General features: G+C 36.1%; 1 protein-coding gene across 6 annotated transcripts in view; it reads left to right on the top strand.

The window, feature by feature from the left end:
• LOC150102961 (WD repeat-containing protein 13-like) overlaps positions 1-27817 on the top strand; it is a 436326-nt gene that overhangs the window by 88915 nt on the left and 319594 nt on the right. For 3 of the 6 annotated variants that reach the window (XM_090398328.1, XM_090398332.1, XM_090398333.1), the window contains exons 3-5: positions 13298-13380; positions 25084-25138; positions 25289-25410. In XM_090398328.1, the coding sequence (XP_090254454.1) occupies positions 13298-13380; positions 25084-25138; positions 25289-25410 (260 nt within the window). Of the gene's footprint in view, positions 1-6533; positions 6614-7188; positions 7353-13297; positions 13381-25083; positions 25139-25288; positions 25411-27817 lie in introns of those variants that run through there. The other 3 variants (XM_090398327.1, XM_090398330.1, XM_090398329.1) reach the window with 2 other exon arrangements.

Genomic DNA, 27817 nt, shown 5'->3' with positions numbered 1-27817 from the left:
GGTTGTATCAATGCCCTGATATGACCAAACCGTATACAGATTTGGTGTCCTGGGATTTGAGGGGATGAAACTGTGGAGAGGATGCAAGAAGCATTACAAATATATTAAGATGGAATGTAGATTATGAGGACAGATTGAGAGTACATGGAGTGCAGATAGTTGTAAACAGGAGAAAGAGGTCTATAATTTTCTGAATAAGTGTTATAGGATATCACTTAATGCATTGATATAGAAGATGGTGAAAGGATAAATAAGGGATATACATGGAAGTTGATTTTTTTTTTTTTTTAATGGTAAAGAAAGGATGAGAGAGATGATTACACTGGTCAACAAAAAAAAATTTTTTTTCTGCTGATTATGATCTGACACTTGTTTATTACTAATTTGGGTGCGCTGATTTCAAACATCAAACCCATTTTTCTCTATCACGTCAGGTTTTTCCTCTATGGCATTTTCTTTTTGCTATTTTGTAAGTTTTTGATAGTTTTAAGGAGGCAGTACTATTTAGAGGATCAAAAAAATCGATTTTTTAATATTATTTTCTGAAAGTATGTACTTTTAAAAATCTGTTCCTAACTTTTTATCAAGAAATTCGAAAAATTCCCGAAGATTCAAAGCTATTATTCAAAGCGGTGCGCAGATCAGAATCGGAGTGCTCACCGTTCTCGCTTGTTAGTAAATGAATAAATGTGTAAGAACCTGCAACGGCACGTACTGGTGCTTTGAATGCGAGAGAGGCCGATAACCGACCTAATACATTTAGGTGATGAAAAGTAGGCGATGACAACCGCCTAAAACAAATGAATGCTATATGCGTCATAGCGGACATAGAACGATCGAAACCAGTCGATCATTAATCGATCGTGATTAACGATTGACTAATATTGACTGATATTAACTTAAATGTTGTTAGTAAACGAATAAATGAGTAAGAACCTGCAATGGCACGTACTGGTGTGCTTTGAATGCAAGAGAGGCCGATAACCGACCTAATACATTTAGGTGATGAAAAGTAAGCGATGACAACTGCCTAAAACAAATGAATGCTATATGCGTCATAGCGGACAAAGAACGATCGAAATCAGTCAATCGTTAATCGATCGTGAAAGTATGATGAGCGCTTATAACGTTTCAATAAAGTCTCCGGTTTTTTTCTCTTGTTAATTGCATGTTAGTCGGCAGTGAAGAAAATACATCATGTCTACTACTCGAAATTGTGTCAATAGTGTAGATTCTTTTTGCTACATTTGTGGCAGCTTTACTGTTCCCAGTCAAAGGACAAATATCACTGATTTCATTAAGAAAGTGTACTTTGCATACTTTGATGTAAAAATTGCAGATCAGGACAAGTCATGGGCTCCAAATAAAGTGTGTAAGTCGTGTAGAAAATTTACGACAGTGGAGCAAGGGAAAACGCCAAAAATTAGCTTTTGGCATTCCAATGATTTGAACCGAAAAATCATGTAGATGATTGCTATTTTTGTTTAGTTCAGACTTCTGGTTATAATAAGAAGAATAAGAAAAAAATTGTGTATCCAAATCTCTACTCAGCAATTCGGCCAGTTGCTCATTCCAATGAAATAACCGTGCCAATTTATAAAGGGGACTTCCTTTACTTGAGAACGAGCATGATCGGGATATGCCAGATGTTCTTGAGGAGCAAGACCCGGATGTTGATTTAGACAATGAAAATTTAATTTCTAGTTCTGGACTGCAACGTTTTACTCAAGCGGAATTGAATGACTTAGTAAGAGATTTGGACTTATTAAAGGAATCATCGGAATTGTTAGCTTCAAGATTAAATGAAAAAAACTTACTGGAGCAAGATACGAAGATAACTTTTTATCGTAGCAGGGAAAGTAATCTTGTACAATATTTTAAACAAGAGTGTGGGTTTGTTTACTGTAACAATGTGTCAGGTTTACTAACTGAAATGAGTGTTGTACAATATCATCCAAATGAGTGGCGTTTATTTATCGACAGTTCAAACAGAAGTCTCAAGTGTGTCTTACTACACAATGGAAATGTATATGGCTCAATTCCTATTGGCTATTCAGTCCACTTAAAGGAAACATATTAGGACATTAAAAAGGTTCTGAAGTTATTAAAATATACAGGCCATAACTGGATCATCTGTGTGGATCTTAAAATGGTGAACTTTTTACTTAGCTTTCAAAGAGGATATACAAAGTTTCCGTGTTTTCTATGCTTCTGGGATAGTCGAGCTAAAAACCAACACTGGAGTCAGAAACATTGGCCTCTTAGAATATCCTTAAATGTTGGAGAACGGAATGTTATAAATCAACCTTTAATCGACAGAGAAAAAATCATTTTTCCACCTCTACACATCAAACTAGGTCTTATGAAGCAGTATGTTAAAGCTTTAGATTTACAAGGTAACTGTTTCCAATACATATGTGAAAAATTTCCACGACTTAGTTATGAAAAAATTAAAGCCGGTGTATTTGACGGACCGCAAATTAGAACTTTAATGAGAGACCTTACTAACTTTAATAAGGCTAGACGAACAAAACATAAGACTAATAACAAATCTGTATTGGAATCAGTCAGCTACCGTTCAATTAGACAACATTACCACCAGTGATATTAACATCAAAAGAGGAGTGAGACAAGGATGTGTGCTTTCACCACTCCTGTTCAACATATATGCAGAGGTAATCTTTCAAAAAGCATTGGAAGAATGTCCAGAGGGAATCATAATAAATGGAAAGATTGTTAACAACCTACAATATGCAGATGACACCGTGCTAATTGCAGATAACATTATGGATCTCCAAAAACTCGTTGACAGAGTATACATAGAAAGCCAAAGAATGGGAATAAATATAAACATCAACAAGACAAAATACATGATCATCAGCAAACATCTAGCCTCATCAATGAAACTGACACTCAATGGGAAAAATATTGATCAAGTGTCAAGATATAAATATCTTGGTTGCTGGCTTAATGAACGGTGGGATCCAGAAATAGATATAAAGACAAGGATTGAAGTTGCATGGCAGTCCTTCATGAAAATGAGAACACTATTCTGCAATAAAGATCCTAAACATGGAAGTCAGATGGCGAATGCTGAAATGCTACGTGTGGTCTATTCTGCTCTATGGAGTTGAAACATGGACATTGAAGGTGACAACCATCAAGAAAATCGAAGCCTTTGAGATGTGGCATTACAGAAGAATGCTAAAGATATCATGGACAGAAAAAATTACCAATGAAGATGTCTTAAAATCCATTGGCAAAGCTAAACATCTTGTACAAATAATCAAGAAACGAAAAACATCATATCTTGGCCACATCATGAGAAACAGCAAATACCAACTTCTACAAACTATTTTGGTAGGAAGAATTGGTGGCAAAGGAACTAGAGGAAGAAAAAGAATATCATGGTTTGACAACATCAAGACGTGGACAGGAAAGAGCAGTGCACAACTGCTCAGATTAGCACAAGAGCGCAGTTTGTTCGCCAAGATGGTCGCTGACCTTCGATAGAAGATAGCACAATAAGAAGAAGAATGAGAGACCCAAATTTCATCAACTCTATGAACGAAATTGAGAAAGAGGCCTGGACTTCATTTACAATGGATTGCGAATAATTTTCTTGGAAACAAAAAAGCATGCAATTACAAAGATGATCGGTACCAAGGAAGATGGAATTCTCACATGATGGCCGACTACTGTTGGAGTATTCAAAGGGATTGCCAAAACAGAACACACAGCAGAAATTGCTACAAACAAAAATTTATTCCCTGAAACTCGTGTAAGTAAAATTGTAATTTTTAATGAATATTGTTAAGTAGTTATGTATCTAATTATCGGCCTCTCTCGCATTCAAAGCACCAGTATGTGCCGTTGCAGGTTCTTACGCATTTATTCATTTACTAACAAGGGAGAGCAGTGAGCGCTCCGATTCTGATCTGCACACCGCTTTGAATAATAGGCTATATCTTTGGGAAATTTTCGAATTTCTTGATAAAAAGTTAGGAACAGATTTTTAAAAGTACATACTTTCAGAAAATAATATTAAAAAATCGATTTTTTTGATCCTCTAAATAGTACTGCCTCCTTAAAACTATCAAAAACTTACAAATTAGCAAAAAGAAAATGCCATAGAGGAAAAACTTGACGTGATAGAGAAAAATGGGTTTGATATTTGAAATCGGCGCACCCAAATTAGTAAAAAACAAGTCTCATATAAAAGTCAGCAAAAATTGTGTTGGACTGTGTTATTATTGCACCCTCCATGGAGTCAACAGACTCATCTTTGGAGGTTCATTTAACACTCTTTGCATTAACAACATATTCTGGTAATGCATTCCATTCACTGTCAATTTGCTATATAAAAAATCTACTATTCACACTCCTCTTCGCCACACTCTTTCATAACTTCCGGGGATGGCCTCTGGTTCTTTCCCTCTCGCCTTCTGCTATTTTAAAAATTCCCTCTGGATTAATCCAATAAAATCCTCTCACCAACTCAAATGTCTATCATATCACCTCTTTCCTGCTATCCACCAAACTCTGCAATTCACATTTCTTCAATCTCTCTCTCTCTCTCTCTCCATAGCCAGCATTCCCAAGTCCTGATATTGTCTTAGTCACTCATCTCTGGACTGCGCAGTTAGTCTAGTGGCTTTGCGCTTCGCAACCATATGCCTGGAGAAGGAGTGTCCTAGGTTCAATTCCCGTCAACGACGTAAGGAGCTCAAGGATCTTTCTCAGCCATAGCCAAGTTAGCTGGTCTTGGGCGTGGACAGCAGGTTTTTACCCACCAGTTTATCTGGTGTTTTTTCATCCAGCAAGCAGGCAAATAGGTCTGAGGACACACACAGATTACAGTCAGGAATACTGACCCAGCCATAGGTCTGATTCGTCAGCCTATGCCGGTTCCGGAGCCTGGATAAAATTTGGGGGGACTAGATGGTACGGTGAACTCCCATAAAAAAAAAAAAAAAAAGTAACGCTGTATCATCACACGGAATTTATTTATTTTATCTCTGGACCCTCTCCAATGTTTCCACATCACATTAAAAATCAGGTGACCAAAGCTGAGCACAAGAGTCCAAGTGTGGTTTCACGAGTTCTTTATACAGTGGCACAGCCACTTTCTTATCCCTGCATGTAGGGGCATGCCAATAGTGTCCGGCACCTGTGTGCAAAACTTTAGTTGGCTCCCCCAATAAAAAATCACTTTATAAAAACGTATCAGTGAGTAAAAATGAAGTACGAAATATATTAATTATAAGTTTATTGAACAAAAAGCAGAAATTACAAAAAAATGTATAAAAAAACAATAAACATACAAGAAGGGTACAAAAACAACAAAAATAACTGGAAAAAAATAAAGTCATTTATGTTATTTGGCCAGAAAATCATTTGCAAATTGCACCTTGTATAGTTTTACATAAATTAACAGATAAACTTGCAGTTTTATAAAAACAAAAATATTAAATATTTTTTGGTACAAAATTAAACTAACTATATTTTATTTGGCAAGAAAATCACTTTGTCATTTGTACTTTGTATAGGTATAAATAAGAAACAGATAAACTTACAAGTATATAAAATAGGAACATATTAAACATTGTTGGGTAAAGAAATAGGTAAATAAATATTTAAACAGAAAGAAAAATCACTTAGTGAATCGAACTTTTCTAGCTTTCATTAATGAAAATTCTCGAATGTAATTGTAAATGTAATCTTGTTATACATGATATAATATCATGTATATCAAGTTGATCCAAAATATCTGACTCTATTGATATAATGGCAAGATTTGAAAGTCTGTCTTGTACCATTGTGGAGTGCAAGTAGTTTTTAATAATTTTAAGTTTAGAAAAGGACCGTTCCGCAGATGCAACAGATACCGGTAATGACAAAAAAATCCAAAGAGCAATTGTAAAGTTTGGATAAACTGTGATTAAATGATTTGAATAAATATACTGAATTATCTGATATATATAATTTTTAAAATTAGAAATAAATGGTTAACAGTGTAAAATTTCTTCACACAAATCGTCTGCATCAATGTCTGAATGATTCTCATTTTTGTCATAACTTTTTACAACAAGATAATAAATATTCTTTATTTTGTGAAGTACTTAACAAAAACTGAAATTAATTCATATGTTCTTTTAATAAAGTAAATCTCTCCTGCAAAGATTCTAATGTTTGATCTATTATGCAGAGAAAAAAATTTACTTTAAATGAAATTTCAGGATCTACTCTATTTTCATGTTCGTAATCAAATTGTGTTGTCTTTTTTACATCGCCTTAGTGATCTACTGCTACAAAATACAGATTCTGCAATTAATTTTGAGCTTTCTACAATTTCTTTGTAAGTTTCATCAGACCTATAATCATTTAAAAATTGATTTAGATCATTCAATGCATCTAAAGCAAGTTGAAGATTCATAGTTGAAGACTGCAGTATTTTGCTGACAAAATTTATTATTTAAAATATCATACCAAACTCTAATACAACAAATAAATGTAGCAATTTTTTCACCTAGACATTTTGCCTGATATTTGGATTGTTCGTCCAGTTTTGAAGAGTCATTACAAATTTCAAATAAAGCATCATACACTTCAGGTAAATATTTATAAAGAGATTTTATGGCATCATAAAGAAAATGTCGAATTATTAAACATATATACAGTATATTAATTTCTTTAGCAAAATGTCTAAAAACATGAAAATTTAATTTTTTCATGAGTTTAACAAAATAAAAAATATATTATGTTAAATGTATGAGAAAAGAATGAATAACTTACCTTAGATCTTAGTTCAAATTCAAATTTACTCCATGTTCTTGTTATTATGTTATTACTGTTGCACTGCACTATAACAGCAGAATATAGAATAAAGTTAAGAACTGCAGCAGATTTTCTTATATATGTTTAGAGCAAATGCGAATTTGAACAAGATTAAACAAATTCAAATGCGCGTCGCACTGTAAACCGTAAACTCTCTAAAGTTTTCAAGTTTTACTTGTTTACACTAAACTACTTGTTAGAACTAGGATCAGAGTAAAATAAGATCTTAAGGAATAATAACAAATAAGTGATTATAAATTTGTTTAATACAAATCTATAAAATATAATTAAAATTTAAACAAAAATGTAATTTCTTTAGATATAATTAATGAATAATAATTTTTTTTCAAGTATTTCCTCCTTGTCTGAAATCTTTGATGCCTTTACTATCCTGGCGCCTGTGTGCATCACACATATTGCACACTGTGCTGGAGTGCCCCTGCCTGCATATTAGAGTACTTCTTATCATAGCAGCACTTCCTTATCTCAAGTTTTTGCAATATTTGCAATTTGCAGTAAGTATGAAAGACTATTTTTGGAATCAGCATCAGCTGTGAAATTTCCCTTAATAATCTCAATAGTGTATTAATTTGCCAGCCATCTTAAGACTACATGTATCGATCGTGACATCCTGAATTAACATGATTTTTATCTAGCCACTTGGATATGACATTAATTCCTTTTCAGTTAGCTTGAATCGCTTTTGCAACAGTTTGAGTGTTGTATGTTTTGCTCAGACTGTATTCTGAGAATCTTCTTCTTCTCTTGCGTCTAAGACGGGTTGAGTCTTCTCTTGAGCAGGATCTTCCAGTCTTCTCTATTCCTTGCTGTTCGAAAAAGTTCCTTATATGTTCTGCATCCCGAGATGTTCTTTATTAATTTCAGCCAGGTAATTCTTGGTCTTCCAGGTCTTCTTTTTTCAGTTGGAAAAGCATTGATTAGGACGTTAGGAAGTCTGTCTGCATCCATGCGTACAGTGTGTCCAAACCATCTCAGTTGTTGTTTTCTAATTTTTTCTATTATTGTCTTTTTATACAATAGTTCTTGTCTGACTGTGATGTTTGTTTTCTTTTCTATCCAACTTGTTCTATTTATTTTTCTTAAGCATTTCATTTCATTTCAAATGCCAGCAGTTTTTTCTCCTCTCTTTTTTTAACTGTCCACGCTTCTGCTCCATAGATGACTGTTGGTATGATTATTGCTTCATATAATTTGATTTTGGCTTGTTTAGATATCTTGTTTGTTTTCCAGATTTTCTGTAATTTTCCCATGGTGGTCCATCCTATCGCTATTTTGTGTTTGATTGTTTTGAGTTCATCTATTGTTTCTGTTAGTTTTGATCCAAGGTATATGAAGTTGTCTACTTGTTCTATTTGTTCTCCGTTTAAGGTGGCTGAGATGTTAGTTCTGTTCCTCCCTATTTTCATCACTTTTGTCTTTTGTATATTTATTGTCATGTCATATGTTTTACAGGTTTCATTTAGCTTGTTGATCAGCTTTTGTAGTTCATTTGGGGTTCTTGCAAGAAGGACAAGATCATCTGCATATTTGATATTATTTATGTTTAAACCGTTGACATTGATTCCAGGCTTATTGTCTATTGCTTTCTTTACAACTTCTTCTAGATATATGTTGAATAGGCGTGGGGATAATGGGCATCTTTGCATTACTCCTTTTTGGATCTCTATGGGTTCTGTTGTGAGTATGTCCTTTTTAATTATTGCATTTGTCTTAGAGTAATATTTTATCAGAAACTGTATTATATATTTGTCTATTGTTTTTTCTAGTAGAATTTCGAGAAGGATTTCTCTGTTGGTGTTATCGAAAGCTTGTTTAAAATCCACAAAACAACAATATAGTTCTTTATGGTCTTCCCAGCTGAGTTCTGCTAGTTGGTGCAATGTGAAAATTTGGTCTATTGTTGAATAGTTTCCTCGGAAACCAGCTTGTTCTGTGCCTATCATTTCTTCGTAGGTGTTTTTTAATCTATTTTGTATAATTCTTATGAATATTTTATAGGTGTGAGGGAGTAAATTGATTGGTCTGTAATTTCTGCAGTCTCTTTTGTCTCCTTTCTTGTATATTGGGATGATCTTTCCAGTTCTCCAGTCATCTGGGATCTCTCCTGTTTGTAGTATTTTATTGAATAGGGTTGTTAAATATTCTATTGATATGCTGCCTCCATATGACCACAGTTCAGTAGGGATAGTATCAATGCCTGGTGCTTTATTGTTTTTCATCTGTTTTATTGTGTATCTAACTTCTTCTTATAAAATTTTTGGGTGATCATTATTTTCTTCTATTGTTGGCATTGTAGTTTTGTTTCCTTGGTGGAAGATAGTCTTAAAATGGTTTGACCAGATTTTTCGTATATCTTCAATATTTCCAGTTTCAGTCATCTTGTTGTTTATCATTGTTGCTGCTTTTGCTGAGAATTCCTTTGTAATTTCTCTTACAGTATCATGGAAGACTTTTAAGTTGTTTTGTTGGTATGCTTCTTGACATTTCTTAGCTTTTTCTTCTAACCATTTTTCTTTGGCTTTTTTGCATAGGTTATCAACTTTATTTTTTAGTGCTCTGTATTTTTCTCTATTCTCTTCATTGTTTTGTTGGTTTACAAGTATCTTGGCCTCTCTTTTCTCTTCTATGGTAGCTAGGATTTCTTGGGTTATCCACTGTTTGTTTATTTTGGGTTTGGAACCTAGTGTCTTTTGCAATTGATAACACTATTTCTTTTCCTTCTTCCCAGTATTTTCTGCCGTTCTGTAAGATGGAGGGTTTTAATTTCAAGCACATCTGTTCTAAAAATCGATTTCTGCTTGAGCTATCTTTTAGTTTTGATAGGTTGATGTTTTCTTCTTTTCTGATATTATTTTTCCTGTTGAATTTTATCTTCACTTTGGCAGTTAACATTTCGTGGTCAGTGTCAAAATCAAAACTTCTTAATGTTCGTACATTATTTACTGATCTTTTCCATTGTTTGTTTATGATGATATAGTCTATGCAGTTCTTTATATTACCATCTGGGGATGTCCATGTATATTTATTATTAGGGTGTTGATAGAACAATGTGTTTGTAATCATTAGATCGTTTGCTTTACAGAAGTGGAGTAATTGTTCTCATCTGTCGTTAAGCTCTCTGTATCCAAATTTCCCCATCACATCTTTGTTGTCTGCTGTGAACTGTCCTATTTTAGCATTAAAATCTCCCATCACTATCATGAGTTCTCTATTTTTGGGATTATCTATTTCCTGTTGTAGTTCTTCATAGAAATTTTCTATTTCTTCCTCTGAATGGTTACTGTCTGGTGCATATATTTGGATTATTTTAATTGTTTGACCTTTTTCTTTTGCTTGAAGTTTGGCTGTTATTATTCTAGGAGACACTGGGTTTATTTCAATTACTGAGTGTGTAAGTTTCTTTTCAATTAGTAATGCAACCCCTTCTCTGTGTATGTTATCTTTTCTTCCTGAGAAGTACAGTCTTCCTTCTGGTAAATCCATGAATCCATCTCTGCACCAATGTGTCGCTGATAAACCTAAAATACTCCATTTCAGTCTTTTTAAATTTTCCTGGACTAATTGTAATTTTCCAGGTCGGTATAGTGATCTTATGTTGAGGGTGGCTACATGTTTCACATCCTTGGCTGACCATATTGCTGATTTCTCACCTACTCTATGTGGTCTTTGCGTAGGCGCGTCGGTTGTCCCGTACGCAGTAGCACTATCTCGGTTTGTAGACTTTCTCCTACTCATGAAAGTTACTGCCATAATAATGTAGCCAGCTTGCCATGCCTCTGCTACATCCTTTGGTCCACGGCTCTTTATTCTTTATTCAGAGCAACCCATTTGGGTTTCTCCCATCTGCCACCTGGGGGATGCGCCTGGTAGGAGTGTGGTCTCCCCCAAGATTCTGAGAATGCCGGTTAGAAATTCACCAAATGTTAGTTACTTATATGGTTGTTTATACTGTAAAGCACTTATGAATAGTTTGTTAGTTGAAGAACATATAAAATTTGTATTTTAGATCTCCATTAGTCATGTTCACCAGTAGTCAATTGTTTTGATAATGTAGTGGCATTTTGCAATACCATGTTGTGCATTATCATTACACAAGAATATTACAAAATGGGCTATTTTATATGAATGTGTGCAGTCATTTCTTTACTTTTTGATACACCGACAGGTGCTTCCTCTCTTCCCTAGTTTCATGCTTTGCTAATGTACTATATCTGCTGATGAATGGTTGTGTGGTGACTGATATGAAGTGAAGAAAAATAATAATTCATAACTTTCTTACAGTATTACACTAGGTTATAAGAAATGTTTATTGATGAGCTTGTATTTTGCTGACTTCTGAACCAGCATCTTCAGAGCATAACTACTTTTGAGTCTATGAGTGAGATATTCAAATTGTAATGTGCAAAATATTTAAATTCCTAATATGGTTGCCCTGTAATGTTGTATAAAAGAAGTTATTACAGTTGTGTTGAAGTTAATTTTAAAAAGTCTCAATCTCTCATATTTTTTGCAGATTAATGTATCTACTTATTAAGGTTAGGAGAATGGTTCATAGCCATTGCAACTCTAAAAAGTCTCTGACCTGTAATGATTGGTTTTTTCAATCTAATTCTGTGTGAAGGAGCCAAAGCTTGGTTTGTCAGTCCTGACTTGTTGTAATGATAGTAGCAAATGTATTTCACATGTTCTCTGAAGCAGATGTTAACAGATCTTCCTGTCTGTCCATAGTAGGCCAAGTTCCAATCACAGAGCACTTCATATACTCCAGATGTGTTAGAGGATGGAGTTTGTCCCTAGGACAGTAGATCAGAGTTGCTAATTTGATGCGGCGTGACTGTTATATTTTATTAGTACTTTGGCTATCTTTTCAGATGTATCCCATATATATGAAATAGGAATTTCATATATATGGGATACTATATAGTGCATTGCTATATAGTGTTTGGGGTGAACCATCTGAAAGCCAAGGAGTAATGTCAAAACTGTAACAAGTAGTTATGCTCTGAGAAAGCTGATTTGATATCTAGTGAAATCTTGTCAAAGCTTGTTAAGTTAGTGTGTTTTAGTACTGCGAAAAAAAGTTATTAAGTTCAACATCTAAGTCTGCCTACGAGAAAGCTGAAGATATCAAGGAAATTGAACCAAAAGTTAATAGTGACCATATTTTGTTGCTGCAGTTTCTGTAAAGTACAACTAGTGTCTCCATCTTCTTCAATCACAATATTGTAGAGAGAAGAATTTTTGTTTGTACTACACTTTAAAAAAAATCTGGATAACTACTTTCCAGAAGGTTTGTATGGAATAATTTTTATTAATTTTATTTGTTTACCCTTGTTGTAAAAATAAAGACTTGAATAAAAATAGCTCCCTTTCTCTCTTGCATATCTGGAAAGTTGTCATCACCCAGAGAAAAAGCTTTTTAAAGCAGTTTACATGACATCTCATGTTGGAGGTTTAATGGAGATTGACAGCACTAGAAAAGCATTAAATTACTACATCTTCAGGCAGTACAAATAACTTGAAACACACACACACTGCCTACAAACACCCTCTATGGGCGTTTGTAGGCAGCCTGGTCCCAAATTTTAGGAAGTTTTATGCATCCATATTTGTTTAATTTAGGTTGATTTCTGAGTGCTGCTACAGATTCCAAAAACAGTCTTTCCTTTTTTAAACTTACTATGGTGGAGCATGGTAGTTTTCTTACAGAGCATCCTGTGCGTTGTATCCAATACATGGTCTGCTGCAAGGCCAGATTGACCATATTTGTTTCCTCTAAATGCATAGCATGGTTGATCTACCTGACTGTCTGAAGTAAGCCAACTTGCTGGAGCGGAGTACTTCAGGCACTGAGAGAGGAGGGAGCTGATCTCTGATAGAACGGATAAGGCATTTCCAATGGCTACAGTGCTTACAGAATTTTAAAAAATAATCAGTTCTTTCCAATTTCTTAGCCATCCCTTCAGAGGGATTTCAGAAATGCCATCACCATCCCCTAAGTCCGGGGCACATCAGAAAAAAGACCCAGGTCTTTAATAAAAAGTTCAACCTCTCCACAGCTTTTAAGCCCCACTGGAAACTTCTACCCTTATCCATTCTACCAAAGATCAGTTCCCTCCTTTCCGTGCCTCAAGAGTATAAATTACTCTGCTCCTGCAATTTGATTTACTTGCATTAAATTAAAAAAATTTTAATTAAAAATTTAAAAAGCAATAAAATTAGTTTTTAATGCTTTCCTGGTGGTGTCACTTCTCCATTAAACCTCCAACATGATGTCCTCCCAGCACTTAAGCCTTACCATCTCATTTTGAGCCTTACATCCAGTTGCTTCTTGCATGTTATCCATCGCATATATTTTAATGTATGTAATATTATTGTCTGATCATGCCATAACCTAGTGAATATCTCATTCTTGTTTTTGTTTTGCTTTCTATTTCAGCATAATCCAGTTATCCGAAAGCAGTATTTGCGTGTGCGAAGTCAGCTTTTATCACAGAGATACGGAGTATCATTAGATCAAGGGTATGCAGTTTAAATAATATCAACTGTCATTTTACTGTGTAGCCACTGATTTTTGTACACCATAAGAGAAATCATCATCATTATTTTATTTTATTTTTTTAATCCTGGCGTGAATGCATATTTCTGAAATATTTGTTTTTGGTACTATACCGCTTTGACATTTTTAATGTTTTTGTTTTTTTAAAAATGCCATCTCTCATAATCAGAAATAGAGATACAAACCTCAATACATTAGGGAGTTACCTCTCTCTCTCTATGTTCACTGGGCATCTACACATGCTGTATGGTCACTCTGATACTCGGTGATGTGCCACACCAGGCCTCGCCATGTAGTCCTGTTGTTTGCTTTTATGGCAGCCTCAACTCTCTAAAGATCAGTTACTCCACACACACACACACCATCCATCTATCCATCCATCTCATTTATGGTCTACCCCTTCCTCTTTTTCCGGGAAATATACCTTCTATTACTCTTCTGAGAAGTCCCCCTTCCATCCTTTCTATGTGTCTAAAATATTTTAACTTTCTTCTGTCAATATCCTTAAGGAGCCTTAAAGTTCTACTGATGTTTTCTAACACCCATTCATTTGTACACCTTTCAGTATATGATATCATCAACAGCCTTCTGTAACACATCTGAAAAGCAGATATCCATTTCTTATCTTATTTCTTTAGGTTTCAAGTCTCGCATCCATAAGTCGCTGTTGGAAAAACAGCAGCTGCATCCAAAATCCTCAACTTTGTTCCCATGGAGATAGATCCATCCTTCCAGATTTTAGACAGGTCTCTGACTGTTGTTTTAGCCATTTCTAATCTTTTTCTGATGTCTTCTGAACAGCAATTCTTCACATTAATAATGGATCCCAGGTACTCAAACTTGCTGACTTCCTCAATTATTTCTCCATTAAAGTACACTTGTTTCTCAAGAGCTTCTCTGTTTGTATTTCCTTTGAGAACCATAATCTTTGTCTTTTGCTAGGATTGAGTTGAAGTCCTCTGTTATTACTGATCTTGTTAACTTTGTCAAGAATTAGTCCTAGTTCTTCCATGTCATTACAAAGGAGTACTGTGTCATCAGCATACCTCAGATTACTGATCAATCTACCTCCTATCCTAATTCCTGTCCTGAGCTCATCCAATGCTTCATGCATGATGTCCTCTGCATATATATTAAACAAGTGAGGAGAAAGTAAATATCCTTGCCTAACTCCTTTTCCAACTTGAAGCCAGTCAGTCAATCCAACACCTGTTTTTACCGTGGCTTCTTGCTCCGTATATAAGTTGGCTATCAACTTGATAGTGTTTCTAGTGGTAAGACTTATACGTTGGTTAGACATAACTGGTAATTAATTTACGGAATTAACAACGCATATAAAGTAAATTAATTAAAGGTAACTTTAATGAATCACTTCTATATTTCGACAATGTCACATTGTCATCTTCAGGAACATAAAGATATGGTATGTGCACTACAGGAACTAACAAAGCAAATGAGGCAGAAATTAAGACACTAATTTTGTTCCTAAAGTCCTAATGGTGCCCTCTTGCGGGCTAATTTGGTAGTCTTGGCCGTTGGGCTGAAGTTCTCATAATGAAAGTCTCCCAAATTTGGGGCAGTTTCATGCACCCAAATTTGTTGAGGTTAGGAACGTTTTTTAGAGCTGCTGAAGATTCTTTGAATAATCTTTCGTATTTAAACTTGCTGCGATGGATTATTTTTGTCTTCTTCCAACGGATTTTATGGTGGGTATGCCTTATCCGCTCTACCAAAGACCAACCACTTCCCCTAGACCTACCTGGTGTATACCAGGTCCCTTGCAGCTGCAAATTGTCCTACTTTGGCCAAACAGGCAGAACAACAAATATCAGGATTTCAGAACACCAAGACTACATCCGGTTTCACCAGTACAGCCGCTCTGGACTGGCAGACCATGCCTTAGATACCCACCATAAAATCCGTTGGAAGAAGACAAAAATAATCCATCGCAGCAAGTTTAAATACGAAGGATTATTCAAAGAATCTTCAGCAGCTCTGAAAAACGTTCCTAACCTCAACAAATTTGGGTGCATGAAACTGCCCCAAATTTGGGAGACTTTCATTATGAGAACTTCAGCCCAACGGCCAAGACTACCAAATTAGCCCGCAAGAGGGCACCATTAGGACTTTAGGAACAAAATTAGTGTCTTAATTTCTGCCTCATTTGCTTTGTTAGTTCCTGTAGTGCACATACCATATCTTTATGTTCCTGAAGATGACAATGTGACATTGTCGAAATATAGAAGTGATTCATTAAAGTTACCTTTAATTAATTTACTTTATATGCGTTGTTAATTCCGTAAATTAATTACCAACTTGATAGTGTGTTGAGGAAAACCCCATTCTTTTCATTACTTCCCACAGTTTCACATGCTTAACACAGGCAAAAAGGGAGTTATGAGTGAATTTAAACTTTGCCTCTAAACTAACAGAGGATCTGTTGGTTGTTATCCCAAGACGGATGTGTTAAAGTTTGACTCCTATATTTTAAATTTTTTGTTTTTCTGCTTTGCTAAATAATGACTGAAATGCAAACTGGCAATGTTTAAGAAATTGCTTTATTAAACAGCCTTTAAAATTTAATACAGTAATACAGTGTTTCTCAAAGTGTGGTATGCGAAATAGTGGACTGAAGTTCAAAGGGAACATTGCAAGTGTTGCCAAGACTGCACACCATATTGTTATGATAAGGAATACATTCACAAGTAGGGATAAGAGATGCTTGTGCCACTGTACAAGGCATTGGTCGGACCACACATGGAATGTTGTATTCAAATTTGGTTGCCAGTTTTCATTGTGATGTGGAAATGCTAGATAGGAATTAGGAACAAATGACAAAGACACTATCAGCAATATTGGTATAAGGAGAGGTTGAAGAAATAAAAATTGCATAGTTTGTAGATAGGACGAAAAGTAGTAATATGATTGATGTTTAAGTTAGTGAAGGGAATTCATTGAATTAATACAGAAAGGGGTGGAGAGTAGGGTGTTTTTCTCCTCGCAGAGTGGTAGGTGAGTGGAAAGTATGAATAATGGCATAATTTGTTTGCTTAAGTTGAAATGAGTTTAAGGTTCAATACAATAGACATGTTGCTAATTAAGTTGCACATTCATAGTGGACCTCCCACTATGAATGCATAACTCCAAGGACGTCTTGTCTTGTCAGAAGTCATCTCCTTTCAGGAGGCTGACTACCATGAACTTCCACCATGTAAGGTTTTGTGCTTCTCTCTTAGATTCTTCATAAGACAAAAAGATCCTATACTTGATATTTCCCATCCTATCTGTTCTTTGTCTTCTTCTTTTTCCTTGTATCATTCCTTCTAAAAGTGTTTTTTGTAGGGATTCATGCCTTTAGTATATGACCAAGGTAGGTGGTTTTCCTTTTCTTAATATTTTTCAACAGAGTCCTTTTTTCTCCACTCATCTCTAATATCTCTAAATTAGAATTTTTGGCAGTCCATGGGACTCGGAGTCTTCTGAGGATCCACATTTCAAAGGCTTTTAGTTTATATTCACAATATTTTGATATTGTCTAGATTTCTGCTCCATATAGCAGTGTTGACCATACATAGCATTTGAACAACCTAATTCTTGTTTTTGTGTGAGGTCAGAATGTTTTTCATGCTAATGAAGGTTGATCTAGCAATTTTTATCCTTCTTAATATCTCCTTATCATGCTTCGTTCTCTGTAATTAGTAGACCCAAATATATAACTCTCTACTTGATCTAAAGTATTTCATCTGATCTTAATATTTATATTTGGTATTTTTCCTTATTCTTTTGTTACCAGCATGGTTTTTTGAAGTTGAAATTAAGTCCATATTTTTCACTTAGTTGCAGTGTTTCTTCTAGTAGGTTTTGAAGATCTGTTTTTTTCAGTCAGCAGTAGTGTATCGTCTACATATCTTAAGTTGTTTATATTTCTTCCTCCTATGTTGACTTCTTTAAATTCTGCTAAGTCTTAGAAGATACTTGCAGTATAGAGGTTAAATAATATAGGAGAAAGAACACAGCCTTCTCTGACACCTTTCTTTACTGGAAATTCCCAAGGTTTCTCCTGCAATTTTTATTGAGGCAGTTTGCTCCCAATATAGATTTAACAGTAATCTGGTACTTTTGCCATCTACTCCTAATTTTTTGATGCATTCTATCAGTTGTTTATGTTCTATATTGTCAAAGGCCTTTGTGTAGTCAATAAAACATAAGTAGACTTCTTTCTGCTTCTCCAGATATCTTTCTATAATAGTTCTAACAATGAAGAGTTCTTCTCTAGTACCTCTATTTTCCTGAAAACCAGATTGTGCCTCATTAATTTCCAGTTTCATTTTATCATTGTAATTTGTTGTTTATAGTCATGCCATAGGTACTTTTAAAGATTAGATTTGATTGTCTTAGATTTTTTTTAGGTATTGCTATGAATGCTGAGTGCTTAAAATCTTTGGCAGGTGTCCAGCATATTTTGTTACGTATGTCAGTCAGTGATCTTATTGGCCTTATCATTTAAAGCCTTTAGGCATTCTGCCATAATTCCATCCATTCCTAGAGCTTTTCCTGGTTTGTTTCCTAATGGCATTTGTTATTCCCAGGTAAGAATAATAGCCTTCCAAATTTTCTTGCAATGGTTTATCTATTCCATCATGATTGTGGAGTTCCTTTAGGATGTTTCCACTGGCATCTTCAATGCAATGAGAGCCTAACCTTTTCCAAGATTTGCTGGCTAGCTCGCTAACTTTTTCATGAAGTTCTCTGGTTTTGTGTTTTTTGTCCAAAAGTTCAATTTCCTTGCATTTGTTGTTGAGCCATAGTTCCTTTGCAATCCGGCATTCTTTTCTGATCGCCTTGTTTATTTAAATTTCTGCCATCTATCCTCAATCTCATCTTTAGGGTAAGGATATCAGGAACATTACCAGCAGTGGATTGTGCTAGTTCCTTAAAAAATGTATCTTGTATTTATTGATTTTTAAGGAAGCCAAAATCATATTATTATTATTATTATTATTAAACAAGACCTCATGGAGTCAAAGACTCATCTAGGAGGTCCTTTTATCTTACACACACATCTCATCATACCGTGTCTTAAACACATTCAAACTTCTTGCAGACACCACGCTCTCAGGCAAGGCATTCCAATCACTCACAACTCTGCACGAAAAAAACCTGCTTCTCACTCCCTTACTCACACCCTCCTTATACAGTTTCCAGGGATGACCTCTGGTTCTCCCCTGATCTCCCACTATTCTCTGTAGAACTTCTCCACCATTGATCCTATAACAACCCCTTACCAACTTGTAGGTCTCTATCATATCTCCCCTCTTCCTTCTCTCCACGAGACTCTGCAAATTACATCTTTTCAATCTTTCCTCATACTCAACATTCCAGAGGTCAGAAACTACCTTAGTCAGTCGCCTTTGGACCCTTTCCAACATCTCTTCATCCTTCTGAAAACCCGGTGACCAAATCTGGGCACAATAGTCCAAGTGTGGCCTAATCAAAGCCTTATACATTGGAACAAGTATCTCCCTACTTCTACATGTCAGTGTCCTCCGCATCATTCCCAGAAGTCTTTGTGTTGTCTTCACAATTTTGGCGATGTGTCCCCTAAATTTTAGATCCTTATCCACTATCACCCCCAGATCTCTTATTTCCTCTACTTCCAACAATATATACTCACCAAGCATAAATTCTGCATCCCATCTTTGTTTTCCAAATTTTAAAACTTTACATTTTGCAACATTGAACTCACATCCCCATTTGCTTGCCCAATCACTCAATTTATTCAAGTCTTCTTGCAAGGCCACAACATCTTCACTACTCTTTATGGTTCGTCCCAACTTTGCATCATCTGCAAACAACTGAATATCTCCATCCAAATCTTCACCAATATCATTAATATATAAGTTAAATAGTAATGGCCCTAAAACAGACCCCTGAGGCACTCCACTAGTGACTTTCCTTTTCCTGGATATTGCACCCCCATACACAACTTGTTGATACCTATCAGATAGCCAGTCTCCAATCCAATTCACTAATCTAATATCCAACCCCATCTGCTCTAGTTTGACTGTCAACTTATCATGAGGTACTCTATCAAAAGCCTTTGCGAAATCCAAGTATATTACTGTGTATCCTTCTCCTCTGTCCAAGGAAGCAGTCACTTTATTGTAATAAGTAAGTAGATTACTAAAACATGACCTCCCTTTAGCAAATCCATGCTGTCCATCAAAGATTATACCATTGTTGTCAACCCAACTCTGGATCCTAGTTCTCACAAGCTTCTCCAACAACTTAACCACAACACCTGACACACAGATAGGCCTATAGTTTGATGCTTGAGTTCGATCACCTCCTTTATGAAGTGGCACAATCTTGCCCTCCTTCCACTCTTTAGGAACTTGACCAAGTGCAAGACTCGTATTAAAAAAATATGTCAAGGCAGGTGTCAACTCTCTGGCACACTCCTTCAGAATACGTGGTGATATATTATCAAGTCCCACAGCCTTATTTACATCTAGTTTACTCAACTCCCCAAACACCTCTTGCTCACTTACAGTCAGTCTCTCCTCCCCATCATCAACTGCTCTTAATCTCTCCATGAAGTCACATTCACAAGATTGAAAGATCTTTATGAATTGCTCATTAAGTATCTCCACAACACATTCTGCAACAGCTGTCTTTATACCATTTCCTCCAATCAATGTCATCCTTCCATAATCATTCTTTCTTTTGCTGGCTACATATCGAAAGAACTCCCTAGGATTCTTTTTGGCTTCATTAGCTAACTGCTGTTCATACCTCTCTTTAGCTACTCTCACCAACCAAGTCACCCTCCTTGCCTGGTCTTTGTAGACCTCATGAAATTGGTTACTTCCACTTCTCTTATGCTGTCTCCACAATGCCTTTTTTTTCTGTATTGCATGCTTAATCTCTTTATTCATCCATCTCACACCTACCTTATTTAACCTTCTCACCCGTGGTATACATTTAGACATTGCATCTACTAAATAGTTTTTGAAAATCCCCCAAGCTGCATTGATCTCTTTTCCAGCTAACTCCTCATTCCATGCTACATCTGCAAGCTGTCTCCTGAGCTCTTCATAATCACCCTCCTTGTAGTTCCACATATACCCTTTTTTCACAGGGGTCCTTGCACTGCTGGCAACCACCCAGCTAATCACCTCGTGGTCACTTTCACCAATTGGTGGATGATTTGACACCTCATTTATAATTACATCCTCCGATGAGATGACCAAATCCAAGACCCTTAATCCTCGTGTGCCCTCTGTTACATACTGTCTGAGGTAGTTATCCCTCAAAAACTCAAGAAACTCATTTTCTTTACTTCCAGTCGCTATCTCTTCAATCCAGTCTATATTGCCATAATTAAAATCACCCATAATGATCACCCTTTTCTTATTTGCTTGGCTTATTTGACTATACATTTCACTATCACCACCATCCACATTACCAGGTCTATAACAACATCCCACCAAGTATTTGATTCTATTCACCTCTATCTCACACCATACTGCCTCAAAACCACTGGCCCTATTTCCCTCTTGCATCTCTACCTTGTATGGACATAACTCTTTCTCTATCATCAATAGCACTCCCCCTCCCTTTTTATCCCTTCTGTCCTCACGAAACACATCATACCTTTCCATCTCTATTCCTGTCAGGATGTCGTCCTCATCTAACCATGTCTCACTTATTCCAACAATCTCTGGGTACACAGACACAATTAGTGCAACCATTTCATCCGCCTTGTTTCTTATGCTTCTAGCATTGGTATACAAACACAACAACTCATTTCTGGATCTACAGCTAGTTCCACTGATACCATTCACTCGATGTGCTCTCTCCATGCTGGACTGGGGCCATTTCTCTTTCTGCTTCTTCATTTTAGAACCCTTTGCAACAACATCTGTTTCCTCTTGATCCCTGGTCATCCCATTACTTTCCTGCCTACACATGCTCTCACCTCCTCTTGGAGCATCCACCTTTCTCACGCTGTGTATCCCTGTCCACCCTGGGCCTCCCCATTTCCCTGCTCCTCTTGCACACCCATTCTCTCATTTTCTATACTCATACCACTCACCTCTCCATTCATTTCCACTTCTTCAATCTCTCCTGTCTTACTCTCCTGCTCTTCCACATCACTCCCCTCTCGATCTGATTCATTTTCTCTATTCACTTCTCTACCTTCCAGCAGCAGTCTCTCCAAGCGACTCACACCATAACCACTCAAATGCAGTCCATCGCTCCCATACAGCTCACTTCGTCCCTCAAACTCATTCCACACATTAACAAACTGTACACCCATCTCCTCACACATTTCAGCCAGAATACCATTCATAATCCTTGCTCTCCGCCTCATTTCACCACAATCATACCTAGGCAACACACTGACCACCCTTCCTGTCACACTATTCTCTTTTATCTTTCCAAGCAGTCTCTTGACATTCATTTTGACATGCTCTTTGTTCTCTCTCAAATCATTTGTACCAATTAATACAATTAACTCTTTTGCTCGCTCCCGCCTCATATCCAATGCCTCAATCACTCTACTTATTTTACCGCCTGGAAAACATACCTTGTGCATTTTATCCTCTAGCACACCTTTAATAATGGAGTCGCCATACAACGCCACTCGCTCATCTTTCGTTAACTCTTTCATGCCATCATGATTTATTTTAATAGTTTTGACCTGAATTCTCTTAATTTCATTCCGCATCCATTTCATTTCTTGCCTCATCCAATCTAATTCACTTTCCGAACCTCGCGACACATTCTCTCTATCATTAAATCTTTCTAACTTTCTAACTCTCGACCCCCTCTTCTCACATTCCCTCTCATTCATCCTTCTTTGTTTCCGTACTTTCGGTCCAACATACGTCCAACTTTCACTATCATTCTTCTCACTTTCACTCTCATTTATCTTTCTTTGTTTCCGTACTTTCGGACTAACATGCGTCCAACTTTCGCTATCATTCTTCTCACTTTTACTGTCATTCATCTTTCTTTGTTTCAGTACTTTCGGTCCAACATGCGTCGAACTTTTGCCATCGTTTATTCTTTCGATTTTTTTTACTTGCGATTTCTGCATTACGCAAGTTCTACTTTCATTCGTTCTCTCAATTTCGTTTCTTTCCACCTCACTTTCGTCCCTTTTAACATCCGTTACGGTTGTCAAATCGCTCTTTTTCTTTTTTCCTGATTTTTTAACATTTTTTCGCTTCTCTTGCTCACCATCCATTTCTTTCAAACGTGCAATCGTGACACAATCAGTACTAGCACTTTCTGTCATCAATTTCATATTCGCATTCATTAGTTCTTCGTTCAGGTCACACTTCGCACACACCCTTCTTCCATCCGCACTAAACATCCACAAATCATTTATGTAATCGAAGGAATACATATAACAGACCTCACACTTAACGAAACGACTGAAATCTACATTCAAATCATGGAATGACAATGCTGCCGCCATTTTTTTTTTTTTTTTCTCTCTGCCGGTTACTAGGTCTAGTAATAACGATTTCGTAATTTAGTTTAGACAAGAAAAAAAAACCCACACTAATAATACCGGTAGCGTACAACGTTTACAGCCACTCTTACTCAAACAATTACGCATATATACTTAATTATTCCTAGTAAAAACTTATCTGAATCAGGAGCTCTTCAAAACACGTCCGCAGTACTTGGCCCACTAGCGCCCCCTATATTTTTCTATGTTTATAGGTTTCATTGTTTTTTTTAATTTTATTGCTGCTTTAATGACTACAAGATTGTGGTCCGATCCAATATCAGCCCCCAGGTATGTTTTGGCTTGTAAGATGCTATTCCAGAATCTTTTTTTTAAAATCATTATATGGTCAATCTGGGTTCCTATAGCTGTCTTCGGGGCTTTTCTGTGTATAAAGTCTTCTAGGAGGTCGGCTATTTATTATTATCAGATTGTTTTCTTCACAGAACTGTATTAATCTTTCTCCTCTTGGATTTCTATGTCCCAGGCCTTGATCTCCCATGCAGGAAGAGATCTTTTCTGAGCCTACTTTAGCATTTAGATCTCCCATAATGATAGTTATGTCATCTGATTTGGTGTTGTTAAGTGCATTTTGAATGTCTTCATAGAAGTGTTCTTCATCTGGCTAATCAGAAGTAGGTGCATATGTTTGGACTATAAAAATATTAAAAACTTGGGCTGCAATTTTTAATGCAATTGCTCTGTCACTTATATGCCAAAATCCAAGTAAGAATTGGGCAATCTTATTTTTTAGTACAAATGCTACTCCATTCCTATGACTGTCTCTGCATGAGTATATAATTGAATGACTCTTTCTGTTTTATTATTCCACTATTAGTTCATTTGACTTCACTCATACCAGCAATGTCAATTTTCAATGTTTCAAATTCTTGTAACTTTCCAGCTTCAAATAAGGTCCTTGCATTACAAGTTGCAAGCCTTAAGAGAAGTTTCTCGGTTTTTAGACCTGAAAGATCAGGAGATACCCTCCCTGGAAGGTTTAAGGTATCTTCTTCATATGCTATTTTCATAGTATCTGTCTTGCATTCCCCAGTTTCTTTCTATTCTTTCCAAAAGACAAAAGTTGCAGAAGGTCCAACATGGTTCTCTGTTTCATGGTTTACTATGGAAGGTTATGTGGTGAGGTTCCTGACTCTTTCACAGTGACCAGCCACATTTCTGTTTTGTCTCAGAGTGTGCCTGGGCTATGTCACCTAGTTTGCTGTCATACCTTTTGTTTATTTATTTATTTATTTTTATAAGCCTATATATTCCCCACTGTTGGGTAAAGGCCTCTCCATTTCGGGAGGTTTTTTGGGTCTACTTTTTCCATGGTGACCCATTCCATCTTGGGAGAGTATTTACTCACTTGTATGAATGAGTGTACGAAGGCAGAAGACAATCGCAAAAATCCATGCCACAGCAGGATTCGAACCTGCAGCCTTTTGGCTGGAGAGCAGATATTCTAACCACTCAGCCCACCAAACCGGCCCATGCCTTTGTTATCATTGTCACATTAAATTTTGGTCATCTGTTAACTCTGCCATTCCAGTCTTCAAGTGCAACAAGGAGAAAACACTCTTCTTCACTACAGCATAAAATTCTGATATTAGGAATTATATGTAATAATAATAACAACCAAAAATATTACTCTGTTATTCAGAACAATTATTACTTGATTATAAAATGTGGATAAACTAACTAAAATAATCTAAAATGAAATGAAATTTTAATAGATTATGCTATTTTAAGTTAATAAACAACTTGCACAAATGTAGCCTAGGTTTTTCATTTTATTTCATTCACTGTTGCAAATGTTATTTCTAAGAATTTGTTTTAGAGTAATTGGTGTGGCCAGCAGGACAGTTTAAAAAATTCACTCACAGAAATACTTTAGTAAATGATTAAATTCATATTTATTGGATACATTTGAATGTTTCACTTGAAGTATGCTTGCTATGAATTTTTTCAAAGACAACCCTGTATTAACTTATGAGCTTGGTCTCAGAGCAGCGGCTTATGAAAATGTATAAAGCATATACTTTAAAGTATGATTTGATACAACACACTGTCAAACATAAATTTTAATAAAATGATAAATTGAAATATTGACTAAACGCTTCTTATATCCTCAATGTAGAAGCATCAGAAGCAGAAGTATTGGAGCCCGAAGCAATAGTAGAGTCACTCTTGAGGTATATTTTCTGTTGAATTATTATGAACCTGATATTTTTTTACATTCACTCCTCTTTCACATTTTTAATAAAAAAATTTTATATGAATAAAAATATCAACCAACTTTCAATACCTTTTCTGCTTTTTTCTTTTTGGATTTTAATTTCCAGACAAGTGACTCATTTGAGGGACGTGTTACAGGAACTGTTGAAAATAGACGAATGTCCCAGAAGTTGCCAAGCTACGTCACTGAACAAGGTGTAGTTCCCACTCATGCTGCTGAAGCTAGTAGGTAAGACTTATCTAAAGAGGATTTTATATATATATATGAGGGTGGTCTGAAAAGTTCTCAACCTAACAATGAAAAAACGAATTCATAATTTCAAAATTATTTTTATTTTTCAACATAATCTCCCTTAAGACTAATACATTTATTCCAGTGATGCTCCAGTACCATTATCCCGTCCCTGTAGTGGTTCTCAGTAAGATCTGCAAAATACCCCTCTACAGCTGCAATCACCTCTTGATTTGAAGAAAAACCCTGACTAGCAGGAAGAGTTTTAGTTTTGGGAAGAGACAGAAGTCAGAGGGAGCCAAATCTAGGGAATAGGGTGGATGTTCCAACAATTCATAGTGCAGATCCCTTAATTTTCTCATTGCCAAAACACCTTTGTGGGCAGGTGCATTGTCCTGATGAAAGATGATTTTTTTCTTCTGCAAACCAGGTCTTTTGTCATGAATTTTTTCTTCTAGTCTGGTTAAAAGAGCAGAATATATTCCCTGGTTATTGTTTCAAGATAATTAATAAACAAAATACCTTAAGCATCCCAAAACACCGATGCCATGACCTTTCCTGCTGATGGAACCGATTTTGTCTTCTTTGGCGCTGAACAACCGGCTTCTGTCCACTGTTTTGACTGCTGTTTGGATTCTGGTGTGTAATGGTAAATCCAAATCTCATCCATAGTAATGAATCGATGCACAAAGTCAGTTTTATTCTTGTTAAAACGCTCCAAGCACTGTTCAGAGATTTTCATGCGAGTGCGTTTTTGATCAGCTGTGAGCAAGCACAGCACCCATCTTGTGCAAAGTAATTATTCATTTGCAATTCTTCATGCAAAATTTATCCTACACGTTCTTCTGAAATGCCTATAGTCTCAGCAATTTCACGCACTTTCACTCGCTGGTCATCCAGTACCATATCGTGCACTCGATCAATGATTTCTGGTGTTATTACACTTTTTTGGATGTCCTTCATGTGGATCATCTTCAAAGCTAGTACGGCCATGTTTAAACTCGGCAGCCCATTTCTTAATTGCCGAAAATGAAGGAGAAGAGTGCCCGTAAACTTTTATGAACTTTGAATGAATTTCTTTTAGCATTTAACCTTCTTTTACAAATTTTATAACTGCACGATACTCAATTTTATCCATTTGAAGGGATACAGACAACACTTTTGCTTCAGACAGCTGTATAAAACAAACTACTTGATAGAATGACTTGCAATTTCACATGGATGCTTATTATATATGTACAAACTTAGAAAAATCTTGCCAATAGTTTTGCCATCTATGACCGAGGCCAAGAACTTTTCAGACCAGCCTCGTGTGTGTGTGTGTGTGTGTGTGTGTGCGTGCGTGCGTGCGTGCGTGCGTGTGTGTTTTAAGTTACTGTTATTATTATTATTATTATTCCTGACACCTCCAAGGAGTCTGAGGACTCATCGCGGGAGGATACCTACAACTGTCTCAACCACTACATCGAACTTCTGCTTCGAATCAACTCCATCTATCGCCCACCACAAGTAGTATTTTTTGTCTGTAAATTGCGTGTGTTCTGAAGGGCCGATTTGTCTGTATGCAGGATGAAAAACCTGAGTTTCCAGGAGAAAAAACCCTGCTACCTCCGTATGAGATCGGCTAACTCACCTTCGATTGAAATTGTCCAGATAAAGATTCCTCCTGTCGCGACGAGAATCGAACTTAAGCCTATTCCAATCGAAGGGCGCAATGTACCGTCGTTCTTCCAATTGCGCTACGGAGGCGACAATTCAACCCTTAAACTGTATTACAGATTGAAATCTGTCATGCAACTGAAAGTATGCTGAATTTTTCGTTTCTCCATTTGGACAAACCAGTAGAAATTAACACATTCATTCTAGGCACTGTACAAATTGTATCTCTCAGTACTTCCCCATTGGGTATGCATGACAAAAAAAAATTTTTGTTCTTCTAGTTTGCCTATTGGTGGACACATGAGAGATAGTTATGTTCCAGAGAAACAAATGCTATGTGTGAAGGAAAGAGTGTCAATTAAGAGAAATTATATATTTGGTGTATGTTTACATTTCTAAAGATTGGTTTAGAAATTGGTTGTTTTATTTTGATTTACAGCTGAAGCAACTCAGATTGTAAGGCCAATGTATTATGCCTATTAAATTATTTCAGGAACATTACAACATACACTATACTAAATATTAATTCAAAGAAATCTTTAATCAATACTTTTAATATTTCGGGAATTTTACATTGCCATCTTCATGAGAGCATAAAACTATGATATGTGTACACAGGCAGTAACAACGAGCAAATGAGACAGAAGAGAGAGAGTAACTATCATTGTTCCTAGAGTTCTAAAGGTGCCCCCTAGAAGGCTAAATTGGGTTGTCTTGCTGTAAGAAATGGTGATAGACGCTTTTG

Source organism: Typopeltis vanoorti, chromosome 9 (assembly GCF_054136105.1).
Source record: "Typopeltis vanoorti isolate ZY-2024b chromosome 9, IOZ_Tvanoo_1.0, whole genome shotgun sequence".
NCBI lineage: Eukaryota > Metazoa > Arthropoda > Arachnida > Uropygi > Thelyphonidae > Typopeltis > Typopeltis vanoorti.
Note: the sequence above shows the minus strand (reverse complement) of the source record. Positions and strands in the feature narration are given on the sequence as shown.